The sequence below is a fragment of the Apteryx rowi genome, unplaced genomic scaffold, assembly GCF_003343035.1.
Source record: "Apteryx rowi isolate R43461 unplaced genomic scaffold, aptRow1 scaffold_186, whole genome shotgun sequence".
NCBI classification, from domain to species: domain Eukaryota; kingdom Metazoa; phylum Chordata; class Aves; order Apterygiformes; family Apterygidae; genus Apteryx; species Apteryx rowi.
Genome location: NW_020448152.1, coordinates 588411 through 602895, shown reverse-complemented (window position 1 = coordinate 602895; position 14485 = coordinate 588411). Strand labels below are relative to the sequence as shown.

General features: G+C 36.6%; 1 protein-coding gene across 15 annotated transcripts in view; it reads right to left on the bottom strand.

The window, feature by feature from the left end:
* The window catches only part of MRTFB (myocardin related transcription factor B), a 126183-nt gene that overhangs the window by 68448 nt on the left and 43250 nt on the right, over positions 1-14485 (bottom strand). For 5 of the 15 annotated variants that reach the window (XM_026061845.1, XM_026061849.1, XM_026061847.1 and 2 more), the window contains 2 exons: positions 10451-10539; positions 9208-9425 (listed from right to left, as the gene is read on the bottom strand). The exons of 4 other annotated variants lie outside the window; for them this stretch is intronic. In XM_026061845.1, the coding sequence (XP_025917630.1) occupies positions 9208-9425; positions 10451-10521 (289 nt within the window). In that variant the 5' untranslated portion in view covers positions 10522-10539. Of the gene's footprint in view, positions 1-9207; positions 9426-10346; positions 10423-10446; positions 10540-14485 lie in introns of those variants that run through there. 6 more of the 15 variants (XM_026061844.1, XM_026061851.1, XM_026061853.1 and 3 more) reach the window with 3 other exon arrangements.

Genomic DNA, 14485 nt, shown 5'->3' with positions numbered 1-14485 from the left:
TCAGAATATACCCGTATCTTTTCAAGTATCAGTGATCTGGGGAATGAAATCGCTAACAACTGAACAACTTTACAGTCTCATTAAACATGAAATAACTAAGCAACAATTGCTTTAACAGTATATTCCAATTCGTCACATCAGATGGAGCTCATTCCTCTGCAATCACATTAAAAAAAGAAGATGAATTTAACCTCTAAAGAAAAAAATAAATATTAGAACAGTCCTAGGTATTTAATCTATTTCACTACCACCAAATTTGGAGGAAAAGAAAACTTAATGACTCAAACATTTGTTTCATCTTGGCTTTACCCACACCTTGATGAATGCCTTGGTCCTTCATACTGTTACATTAATTCAGTTCTTCTCCACTGAGCAATGACTCCTTCACAGGTACAGGAAAACAGTGCTCTGTGTACACAAACTAAAGCACTTATTTAAATAGTCCCAGTTATATTTTATTCTATTACCTCTCTGAATAGTAAGCATATTAGCCTAAACTGTTCAGATTTTTTTTTCAAAATTCCCACTTGTTATTATCTAACCTTTTAATATAGTTTTTACCCTGCCTTTTTTGTACTATATATATCTATATATACATATGTTTTCTTAACACATAGTTGTACATATAACAGTACATAAGTTCTTTGCTTCAAACACGCAAGACATCTGTCAAACAACTGAGAGCAAATCTTGGCCCATAAAATCTTATGCTTGTATTTAAAATAAATACAGAAAACCAAAAACATTTGAGTCTCATCTTCATATTCTTTCAGTTGTACAACATTAAATATTTCTTCTTATTTGTTTTTTCAGTAAGTCAAATGAAAAATTAGAGAAATTTTTGAAATAGCATTGTGTACTAAACTATGACTAGAGAATTCCTTCAGGAAAGCTGCAGACTTTTGCCTATATTCTTCATCATTGTAGTTAAACAAATGACTCAAATTACAGTCACCATCTAATACAGTTGCCCTTTCCTAAAAAAACAAACACCCCCCCCCCCCAAAAACCACACACCCTTATGGTGATATTAACTTTGTATTTGTAATCTTCTAATTCTTTTCACTTCATATCTTCCAGTGAATATCTCCCAGCAAAATGTATACATGTTTCTTTTAAAGGATGACATATGTTGGGAGTGACACAGTCGCAGCTTAAATGAAAGACTCCCTAACATTTCCCCCTTTCCCATCTACATGTACACATTTTTAAAGGAAAAGTCATCCACCATGCTACCTGTGATTTCCAAAAGGCTCATATAATAAATATTACACATCAATTACTATTTTTGTTTGTACTGCGCTATCTTCTTATTGTAGTGTCCATATCACAAGCTAACATTTCAGTGGTAGCGTATATGCAGTTATGATTTAGTTCTAACAATTACAAAAATAAAATTAATACAACTGAGTGGAATTAAAAATTAACTCAACATTCATTTCCAGCTATTCATTTAGTTGTCCACAAAGAATTTCAGGAAAAGAAGTCAGCATAAGACACTTTGATCAAGAGATTTCTTTAAAGGAAAACATACTTTCCGTATCTTCTGTAATCACTTAAATGCCAAATCCTCTAACATAGAATTTTTTCATATACACCAGATGCCTTAAATTGAGTCAGTCACAGGTCATGTCTCCCATCTTAATCTCTTCACAATAAGCAGATAATTAAAAAAAAAAAATCTATAAATCAAACTAAAATGACAGAACATTTGTTTAGAAGTTTACCAAATGGAATGACCCTGTTGGAATTCTTTCATGTAGCCTGTGAAAATGTCAGAATATATTCCATTTAAGAGGTCACAGTCCCCAGAGAGCTCTGAGTTTTGGCCTGTATGTCTTTTCACATGCTTTAATATTTGAAAATTGTTCCTTGTAGACACTGACTGATGCCCTGGGAATGCTAGGATTGTGGGAACTGGCAGTACCAATGACAAAGACAGACTTACTGGGAAACGAGTACCTACTCAATTTGCTCTCTCCTCTTGTAACAGATAAGACAACATTCAAATATTTACAGGGGAGCCAAAAGAATATACGCATTAGAAGACAATTGTTTTTTCTGACATCATTTCTTAAAAAAAAAAAAATCAAAAATAAATACAGAGAAAAATACGTATATTAATTACAACATGCTATCTGCTTTTACAAAGGATTATTTAATAGAATACATGTATTGGATGTTCCAGGGACCATTAAAAATTTAAATAAAAAACTGAGATGAAAAACATTTTCCATTTATAAATTGTACTTCTAGATCTAAGTAGGATTTGGGTTTTTGTTGTTGTTAGTCAGAATACAGCCCATCTGTGTGCTGTTTTCTGGATCTCATTGCTTTCAGGTTAGTGACTGTGAAACCGCTGAATTTAAATTGATGTTTCCAATAATTTTCTGTGTCAATCTATTACTTAAACCAGAATAAATTTTTTCATTCTCTAGCCTTCCCACTATCCATCTTCTCTCCATTTTATCTCTCCAAACTCTCCCAAGAAAGTAACATCTAAGCACTGTAACCTAACATGTACCATGAGGAGAGGAAAAATACCTAAACAGAGATCTAGGGGGGAGGGGGAAGGAAAAAAAGAAAGAAAAAAAAGAGAGAGAGCAAGAGAGAGAGAGCACGTGAACAAACGAACTGTGGGATACAAGACCATACCAAATTTCACCTGATGCCCCAGTATCAGAATTGCAGCTTCAAATCTATTAACTGCACATGGGGTTGAAAATTTGTTCAGAAGCCATAAAGCTATGCCAAGAATGCATGTGTTACCAGTGCTACACTATGAGGGAGCTAAAGATAGGAGATAACAGATAAACTAATATACCCACAACTCTTCCAGATGCCAGAAAAATTCCCCTGGTGCATCAAGCTTATCTTAGTACAACCATTAGGTTAAGTGTGGTACGGATTTCATTCAGTTATTTTGAGAACTGGCTGGCTGGCAGCTGTCTTGACTGGTCCTTTAGAGGAACTCAACAGACACAATCTGGAAAATTTTTTTCTGTCTTCACCATAATTCACTTAGTACCCCCAGAAGCCCCAGTGACCCCCTAGGAATCTGTCATATTCATCTGACCTTGAATGCTTCAAGGTCCTGGTTCCTGAATATCACTGCTCTTAAGCAGCCCAAGACACTGACTCTGTTCTCTTGAGTGGGTTGCTGGAATAGACTGGGGACTTACTACCTTTGGGAAAACTTCTTCTAACAGGGATCCTACCAGTCTTGCCTTTTACTTCAAGATGTTCACTGTCCCAAGGCTTTTTTTTGACAAAACATCCAGGACTCCTAGCTCTTTTCCCAATTAGCTCAACTCTGTTGTAGAATATTGGCTATTAGCCATCAAAGCACAAGATCTAGCAGACACCACTATCTTTTGCCCTCCTCCAGCACAAAACATACAACCCCAAACAGAACAGGGATGCAGTCCCCAATCTTCTCAGATTCTGAGATACAGAAGACGACACTCATTACCACATGGAGCAATACTGTTTCTTCTTACAATGCCAAGGATACAGCATGGACACGCTCAGGATCTAAAGAGATTTACAACCAAGACAAAGAGCTGAAGCAGGCCTACAGAGGGGTAAAGGACAGTTAAGAGCCTCTACAGGATCCAACAAATCATGCACCCATTTTATAAGAACATAACCATCTGCAGATGACTGCACAGCAGTAACTTGGGAAGAACTTGCACATTTATTTATTCAGAAACTAGTAGCCACTGTCACAAGAAAGGGATTCTGGCACAGTGGGATAGGCAAGGAAGCCACTGGAAAGCCAAGAGAGGTTGCTATAAAACCTAGAAGGCAGGACCTTTTCACTTCACAGGTACCTCTATGATTACATGGATCATGACAGCAAGGCTTTCACTCCCATCTCTCCCAGCCAAGGCAGCTTGCTCATCAATGCTGGGAAAGCTCTAATTCAGCATGCAAGCTTGGCTCATGCAGTGCTTCCTTTTTTAATGGCAACTGCATGTGCAAACCCTCCCCACCCATTGGCTCTGAAACAACAGGCTGGACAGCTGCAAGCAGGATCATTCCCATCCACCCTCCTGCAGTCAGCACCAGACAGCCTCTACCCTTCCCTTCCCTTCTGCCTCTCAGACAGACGCTCGTGGAGCTGGTACAGTGTGTGGGCAGCAGATTGTCCCGACTAGAACCTCAGCTGTGCCATGCTGTCTGCTACTTCTGTCATTCTTCCTCCACCACAGCCCAGGTAAACAATACCTAGTCACCAGTTTCTCCCTCCTGCCCCCAAAGAAGAGCCTCATTGTGCCACTTTTCTCCTCCAGCAACCACCCACCACCCTTCCTAAGGATACAGCAGTTTGACTAAGAAAGCAAGTACAAATGAAGCAGCTCTGATTCAGAGAGCACAATCAAGCATCCTTCAGGCAGAGATGCAAACCAAGAGCCTCTGCAGGCTACGGGGCTCTACTCCCCAGCCTCTGTTTATGTGATCAGACCAACTGCTCGCATGACGGAGGTGGAATACACACTGTACTAGCATTGCTGTAAGACCATCCAGAATCAGAGGCTTGTCTTTGCTATTATCCACTTTCTAGTACCTTAGTAGGTCATGAGCAGAGAACAGAAGTATCTAGAGCTCCCCTTGAAGCCATGAAAAGGTGGCTTTTGCTGCTCTCTGGCAAGTTGAACAAGAGCTGGCCTCCACAGAACACACAAGACATTATGCTTTGGTAAGCCAGGTTGACAAAATGTCTCACATGTAATTGCCTAATTACCCAGAAACAGACAGCTGGTTAATGTGTCATTCAAATTAATTTCCTTAGCAATTCAGTATTGCCCACAGCTGCTAACTTCAACACAGCTGGTCAAAAGAAAAAGGGAAGCCTTAAAATTCTGACAGTCCAGAAGACCAACACACAACACCTTGGAAACAGGATTCTTTGTTATTACACACAAATACACACACTGAAGTTACCTCCTGTAAAACATTTTTCGTTTTAATCTCAAATAATTAAAAACGATTGCTTGCTTTAGAGATGATTTAGTTAAAGTATTTCAGCCCTGTGATATAACCTTCATCTAGAAAATTCAACTTGAAAACTCCCATTACTTGGCCCATAATTAAAATATGAAATATGAACTGGTTAAAATTTATATTTCACAGACTCTTTATGATGGGAGACATCTGTCTGAAAAATGACAGTTGAGAGGTGGGAATATTTTGCTGCCCTTCTCTCTCCCACTCCTGAAAGAAATTATCCTTTTGTCTTTATTCAAGGAGTAGGCACCTGCATTCAGTAAATAGCTGGAGAGGCTTAAGATGCTATTGTCCTCCAGCTGTTTGTTATTAATTCCCTACTGGAAGTTACCACCCCTTCAAAAGAGTTGGCAGAGCACTTCAGTGTTCCTTTGTCCATTCAAGGGACAACGGTTCCAGCAGAGTTTAATCTAAACCATGAGATTTTGCACCAACAGACATTGAGATATGCTCACGTGAACTGTTTTGCTGGTTCTGCGCTATGACTGTGATCTCTGGGGGCAGACTGGGCAGGGGAAGAGAAGTAAACTGCAAAAGAAAGGATGAAGTAGTAACATCTCAAACTACTGTTGGCTCATCTGGCATGTGCCTGCAATTTCACTGTATGTTTCCATTGCTCTGCTGTGGTTACCTCCATGTAAAACCAAACCAAACCAAACCAAACCATAAGCCTCCCACACTTCCAGTGTGATTGAAAAAAAAGCAGGAAATGCAGTTTCTACACTAACTTGTAGAAGCCAGCTTAACAACACTATGCAGAACAACGCTAGAATAATTCAGCCACCTACTGGACTACTGCCACAAGAGATCATTCAAGTAAATAAAAGGATCACCGTTGAAGTTCACAGTAAGCATAATGCTTCCTGCATAAAAAGCTTCAACAAAAAAATCCTTAAACACCTCATAATTTTTTGTACTGATTGCCATTGCATTTTTGTGTCCTGAAGTATTTATACTTATAGGTTTTATAAAATATTGACACTTTAAAATACTATTAATGAACTCCAATTTTGGTAAAAAGTCAAAATAATGACTAAGTATTTAAACTATTTTTAATACAAATACATCAAATCCAAATTTTACTTTTACAAATCTCCTTTGATACTCATCATTTCCAAAAAAATTACTGTGAATTCTCCCATTAACCAAAATAACTAACTACAGAAATATAGGTGAGCAATATAGTTTGGGTGCTCTGGATGATCACAGTGCCCAAACATCTTTTTGTTGTACTAAGAAAGTGATTTGAACACAAATGTTCATTTTTTTTTCCAAGAAACAAAAACAGATAGTCAGCATAAAGTCAGTTTATGAAGTCAGATATAGTCAGCTATTTCACATAAAGGCAGGAAAAGAACTAGGTTGCTTCCCTGAACACATTTAGAAGTTATTTAAATACTACTAAAATGGCATTTGCAACAAAGCCTAAAATAAAAAAGCAGGCAAGATCTCAATGAACTGCCTATTTCTATCATGAAATAAAACATACACTTAGACCAGTTAACTTCTGGGCAGGTTTTATACCTGGAAACTGCAACAATTAAGCCACTAGCTGGGTAGAACAAATCTAGAATTGTTCAGTCTAACATTCTCTCAGTGGCAAGATGCTTAAGCAACATTAGAAAGATCTATAAAACTGAAAAAAAATTTCTTTAGCATGTCCAGACTGTACTTGTCCACATAAAAAAAAAAAGATATGATTTCTTAATCTGCTTTATAGTTCTCTTTCTTGAGAATTTTCCTTTTTCTACTGATATCAATAGGGTTGAACTAATAATTGCCCTGAAAACAACGCCCAAACATTGCTCAGCCTTTTGGCCAAGCCCAGCCAGATGACTTAGCCTTTTAAACAGACACAGATGAAATGCAGCCATAGCCCTATCATGTGAACTTCATACAATTAAACCTCTTGGGACAGGGCATTTAAATCTTTGTGGAAGGCCTGTTCCTTTGTACAAATGCTCAGAAGGACCCTAAGTCACAGAAGGAATTATATAAATAATAAAGAGAAGAGTAACAGAGTAACAGATCTTAAGTCACCTGGCACAGAGGGCAGAAAGGCAGTTTCTCAACTTACTCATTTTTCCTTCCTCCCCTCCCCTTTATTTATAAAAATCTCCTGTGTTCTTTCAATAAGCCCAAGGCTGTAAGCATCACAGTGTCTTTTGCAGCTGCTATGTCTTTGGAATAAACAAGTAACTGCTTATATTTGAAGCCAATTTAAAACCTGCCTATAAATTACTTTACTAATTCATGAAAGTAAACAGTACTTTCAAGTTACAGGAAGAACGCCCATGAAGAGGAAAAACTGCCTGATACAGAAGAACTAGAAGTGAAAGACTAAACAACAAACTTAGATAAGAAGCTTGGCATCTGAGCTGCATACCTAGACCTAGTGTTACTGCTTGTTTGACAATTTACCTGTCTTACTAAAAGCAGAAAAACCACAACAATGAAATTAAGTGAGCAGGATAAATGTATAGGTGCTGAAGTCATAGCAAGGTTGGTCAGGCGAGAAATTTACAAGCGTACAATCTTGGAAGGGATTTTTGCTGTTTAATTTAGTGAGTTCTTATGTCAGAAATGAAAACCTGACATACTTAGATGTAACACACACACCTGAGTCATCCATTTCAGTTCTTACAAGCAACGGGGAAAAAAAAAAATTCTAGAGGTACAATTACACACAGGAGGCAAAAAGCCCACTACATTCTCTTTTTGATGAGGTTTGTGGGTAAAGTGTTAGCATTTTTTGCCTCTTTAAGGACAAGAGTGCTAAGAAAAAAATGTTTTAAAAACTTTTCTTTAAATACATATTTCTGTTGCTTCCTTGATAAAAGGTAAAAGGCTGTGAGTTAATCTTAAAATAGATTCTGGTATAGATGTACCTGTTATCAATTTGACATCAGATAGCCAACCATGAAAACTAACACCTCTCAAGTTACAGATTTTTTTTTTTCTGCTTCATAGAAAATCATTCTTAAGGATATAGAGTCAAATGTTAAGAAATTATACGCAGGTCCCCCCCCCATTTTTTTAAAAACAAATTATGTCAGTTACCACAGCATCCAAAATCTTCACACATGGAAAAAAATAAGAAAGCAACTGTAAAACACAAGCTAACATATTCAAAGTGGTAGTCATTTCAGGTTTATATAAGCTAAACTTAAGTCTCTCTGTTGTCCTATTTTCCCTTTATTACTTTTTTAAAATCTTTCTTCTACTACTATATAATACTGAAGGCAGGCATGCAAAGCACCATACAATTAGTTCCTCACTGTGTAAACAGAAGCATTTTGATTACCATTAACATTCCATGTCTTTCTGAAATAGCACAACTCAGATCTGTCTCCAGGTGTTTTATACACATACAGCCTACTTATATACCCCACCTTGTCCTGCTTTAAAACATATATTCGGATAACTTTTGTCTTTTTTAATAATGCTTATACCATTACAAGCAAATTCATTAATAGCTAACTGCAGCCAAACTGATGTAAAAAAGGGGTTGGGGGGGGAGGAAGGGCAAAAAGAAGAAAAAGGCTTAAATTACTAACTTCTTCCCAATAAAAACAAGTCTACATTTATTCAGACCTAATTCTTCCTGATGCTTACTGTAGCAGTGGAAACACTTTTTTCCTAAGTTGCCACGCCAACATCAACAATGAGGAAAGACATTGGAAAGATTCCCTAAACGTAAATCTCATTTTTCTTTCATTGCTCATCCTTAAACTATGTGGTGAAATAAACTGTCTAGGATGCAGTATGAAACTTCAATTTGATATTATTTTTTCAAAAAAAAAAACAACCCAAAACAAAAAAACTGATCTTGATAATTATCCCTTTTTGTCTGACAACACTGTAACTCCTTTCAAAAATATTTGATTAATACTTCTATTAACCACTGGCTGTAGTTTAAAAACTATTTTAAAACATAAATATCTCCATTCTATATGCTTCAACAAAACGTTCCGGTTGGGGTTTTAACGTCAGGCTTACAACCTGCCATGAAAGGTGAAGCTGATCAAGACAGATTTCATAACACAGTAGCACTTTAACTCTACTTTATTAACATAGGGGAAGAACACATGAAGAGAGTCAGTTATGTTATTTGAATAAAGCTAACAAACATCATTATTCCCACAGAAAACATTTAAGCAATGTAGAGAAATGGAGTACAATCACTTTTGCACTCACCATTCTTCCGTTCATTGAGGGGAGGTAAATACTGACTGGGCTGCAAGGAGAGTTCCTGAAACTCATGTGCAACTGCTTCGCTGTGAGGACTAGGAGCGAGACGTGTTAGCGATCCAGAATCGTCCTCAGCATCTGTTGTCCCCAAGTGATCCATTGCGTCAAGTTGTCTGGAGACGGGGAGAGCAAGCCGTCTCTTAATCACACTACAGTTGATAAAACTAATAAAGAAAGAAAAAATAATGTAAACACATTACTGCTGTTTTTTTGTTTAACTCCCTCACCCATAAAATTCAACTTTGAAATGACATATACACTATCTACTAATTTTCCACAAATAGTACAGGTTTACAAAACTACAGCTAAGCAATGTTGTTACAAGTAATTTAAATGGTCACCTGGTTCTGAGAAGCAGGACTGTTTCTCTGCTTGTTTTGACAGAAAAATTACACAGCATGAACTGCCAGTATGGATGTCCAGAAGTTTGTGTCCTACCTTCTAGCAAGTACACAGTTTATCAGTGAAACTAATTCTTTTTCAGCAACTTATGTTAGAGAATGTTGAAATAATTAATTTATATATCATAATATAGAGACTGCTTTTAATTTTTTGAAGCACTGCAAAACTTTCCTTAGGATCAAAAATCAACTGGGTATTAATACAGGAGTTCATACCCCCAAAGTACTATGTGAGAATTAGGTAATCTTTAATCTCTCTAATAAGGAAAGTTTGTTATCATAAAAATTTACCAATTCATTTTATTGCATACTAGCCACTAATAGTACAATACTCTACAGATTAGTGTTAAAGTCCTAATTCATTATTAATTTCCTTTCTATCATTAATGTGGTACTAAATTTCCAGTGGGGAGAGAGAAAAGTATGAGTTACTGAGTCAGGCTTTTTATAGCTACAAAGAACTATCACATCACTGAAATTTCAGTAAAGTTTAATGGTCCATGCCTAGACTCTTGGAAATACTTTGGCCGCTGTCACAAGGATGTGTATTTTATACAGCTACCCAATACAATAATTCACATTATTTGTAATATATTTGCATTTCATCATAAAATGAGGCTTTGAGATTTAAGCCAATAAACTAATGATTTTAATATGAAGCCTTAGTGAACGAATCCCACTTACCACAGAACAAACTCTCACGCTCACTTTTTATAAATCTAATATCAATCTGAAAGGAGAGTGGGCATCAAGGAGAGTATGTTTTCCTTATAGAGCAACTTACTGACCATGCCCCATACAATCCTTGGCCTGTCTGGTCTTCAATCGTGGCAGTGAACTGACAAGAACAAGGACTCATGCCGAACCTATGAATTCCCTGTGGTAAAATACAGGCATGGAGAGAGATGGTCATGACTCTGTTCTGATTAGGTAACCTGCTTTCCAGCAGGCAAATTCTGTTCCTGTCCTCAGTCTGTCACCTCTGTTAAGCTTTGCTATCCGTAGAACTCCTGGATATGCTGTTAGACCCTCCCATCATAATTTCACTACCACTATAGATAAAACCACACTGCCACCTGAGGAAGACCACCTCTCCAACCACTTGTTCTTATCACTGGAGTACCTCTCACATAGCCTGACTCTCTATGGCCATGTTAAACACAATCAGAGGCCTGATCTGGACTAAAACTATCCTTGCCTTTTGCCAAATTGTTCTTAACTCAGTGTAGCCCCCTAATCTGATTCAGCATGTGGCCTCACAAGCACTTTTTTAGATATGAGGGAGAGGATGGTACAAAGGATAGGACAGGACAGTCACAACTGACTTCTTTTATCAGCAACACTCGCTTGAAGTGACTATAAACCTAGAGCCTTAGTTCCCTACTTGCCCCTTTCAGCTTTTCTGTCATACTGGCTTTCAGTTACTGTGGTATCTTCGTAATCTCCTGTCATCAGCTAATGGGAAGTATGGGGTGTTTTATGTCCTCCCCATTTTCACATACCAGGTCCAAAAGAGTTTCTTGTAGTACTACAAAACAGCGATTTTAACAGCTTTACAGTTCTAGCAGGAATTGGCAAGAATGCAACTACTCCTCATTAAGACTATTGGAAGTCTTCAGTTTTTTGAAATGCAATTCCTTTGGGACCTCAAAGTAGCAAAAAAGCAACAAAAAAAGAGGTATGCTATTAAAGATTTTGACCAACTTCACTGAATTAATTACTCAGCGAGGTCCAAAGGTAGTATTCCATTTTGAAACTTCATGGTGCTAGGTCCACAACAATGGTTTAAAAATGATAAGGATTTTACATAATCAAGACCAACAAAAACAATCTTTCCTCTCTCCCCCCCCCCAACTGAACATGCCCTTGGAAGTACTAGTTAGCATGGTACTGTGAAACATGAAAAACATCAAGAAAATAAGACGCAGATGGAAAATAAGAACCAATACACCAATACAAGAGTAGGCTTGCAAGAAAAAACAAAGTTCATAGATGAAGTGAAACAAGAAAGATTAACAATTTTCAACTGTATCTTAACACAAGATGCTAGGTGATCAAGAAGTTTTAGATAATCTACATCCTCCAACTCTTTCCAGTTTCTGAAAGTGTTCAAAAATCCCTGTTACTGAAAGGTACCTCAATAGACTACTCTTAGTTATTTCAAATCCCTTATCAACTAACAAAGAAAGGCCTTAAGAGAAACACTTATACACTACTGCTTAAAACCATGATCATTCTTCTAGCGCAGTGTTCAGCAGGAAAAATGCAGTCACGACTAGAGCAAAACATGTCCACTAGAACTATTTAGCAATTCCTTTTCAAATAACTCGATCTTTTCACATCAAATTAGCAGCATATTTCCCGAATAAATTAAAAGGTTTCACACTTGCTAAATAACTGAATCAGTATCTGGAGGAGGATAACAACAAAACAATTATTAGATTCTGTCAATACATCATTTGCAAAACTTTCTACTACCAGCGTCTCTGAAGCTGAATCTGTTAGTCACCTTCTCTGTACGTGTATGTGCAACGCTGGCTAAATTCATCCATGACTACCATGATTCATCCTTCAACAACAAAGAATACCCCCTCCCAGAGGTGAGGCAAAAAAGCATCTCTTTTCAAAGAGAAATAAATAGCAAGTTCAATAGAATAGGTTTTCCAATGGATGATTCCAACTTACCACACCAGAAATAGGTGACAAAAACCTAAGCTTCATAAGAAAACATGGCTGGAGTGTATAGTAAAATGAAAATCTTGTCAAAAACACCAAAATTCTAATTTTACCTTTAAAATATTTAAAGGTTTTTTTTTTTTTTTAAACATTACCTGGTATAAGCCTGGAGTCCCAGTCAAAACAATTCTAATTTTTAAAACTCTGGAATACAGCTAATATTTTTTAATATTTTAAAATTTTTAAAAATATTTTTAATCCTTCTCCCAAAACCCTAAGTGACTTACACTTAATAAGGTTAAAAAACAAGAGCACAACAGGATATGTAAACACTTACCCCCCCCCCCAAAACCTAGCAGATGTCATTTTAGAATATCAATTTTATACAAGTCAAACATTCTCAGAAACAAGAATTCCCTTGCCTATTTTTGGCATTGTAAGTTAACACATTGAAATGTTTACTTTTTTTCCTGAAAAAATGTAGTGCTTCAAGTGAAAAAACAGGCACTACTGAAACACTGAATGCACATACTTAAAATCTTCCAAGATACTATGTGGATTAATACTTGATATTAGTACTCTGATGCTGGCACACATTTCTTATAATTTATGTTCGAACACTCTTCAAAGAGGTATCGCTGGCAACAAATTAAAATGGTTATAATTAGACATTTTAGCTCTAACAAGAAAACTCAAGACATACTGATTTGTAAAATAACTTACTCTCCACTGGTAAAAGTAACTATTTTTCAGCTGAAATCTAAAAGTAATACTGATTATTCGGAATCCTGCCCTACTACAGAAAATGAAAGATTACAAAACACAAAACAAAAACAACAATAAAACCCCAAATCTTGCTTTAATCTTTTTTAAAGAACTGCTTGTTCTATCAGTCTTTCCAGGCTGTATTAATAAGATTTCTATTAGAGAAGAGTATTATATCTACTTTCACCATTTTTTTTTGTATATACTCTTTAGCCTTATAACTGCAAATACGTGTTAATATAACAAATGCATAGTGAACAACTATAACATTTAAGCCTAAGTAATGCCTGTTAAGTAATAACTTCAGTAGAACAGTTATGATGGTAAGGGCATACTTTTCATTATTTTCCATAGTTACCAACTGGTACTTTCACATTAAATGAAGAAACATTAACTTAGTGTTATGCAAGAATTTTTTCTTTGTTCTTAGCTTTTAGAAGCATAATTTACTCAGCTCTCATACGATTTCCTGACATTACACTCTCCTCCAACTCCCACACACTCATACAAATTAAGTACATTATTAACCAAGCAAGTCTCTTCAGAGCAGAATTCAAGTGAAAATTTTGCTGCTTATGCGCTCACTTTCACAGCATTTTATCCACAATTTATCGGCTATGAGTTATGCCTTGAAGTCACTTTTCAAATAAAATAAACCACATTAGCTGTATTTATGCAATTAAATCCGTAAGAGATTAATAGAAACACCTTCTAATATGAAAGGTTTAACATCTATTATGCTGCATGTTAGCATTTGACTCTTTTCCTCATGATGAATAACTAGAGTATTTTTAATTAAGCCAATTTCTTATTACTTCTAAAATACACCACTGAATCAGTCTGCATATCCATTTGTTAACTGTAGTTTCAAGAGCGTGAGTAAATGTGGCTTAAGTATCTAGATTCAACTGACAATACAAGCAAAAATTATATATGGATGCAGCACTGCAATGCAACTTAAATTATGTTTAACTTTCCAAGACTTCTCACACAAAAAGCAGCTTAATCTGTTGCTTCAGTCTTATTATCATAGAATAATTCAGGTTAGAAGGGACTTCTGGAGGTCATCTAGCCCAATGCCCAACTTGGAGTCAGGCTGCTGGTGGCTCAGGACCTTGTCTTGCCGAGTTCTGAAAACCTCCGGAGACAGATTCCAGCACCTCCAGGCAACCCCCTTGGGAATCCCTTCTCTTTAAACGGAATTTCTCTTACTGCAAACTGCAGCTATTGTCTCTTTGTTTTGCTGTAACACAAGATATTGGTGACTGAAGATCTCAAATCCTAGTAATTACTGTGGTTTCATACAAAATGCAAACTTGGTTACTAAGAAAACTGCAAAAGGCCACGTTCTCCAATGAAGAGCTCTAACCCGAATTTGAAAG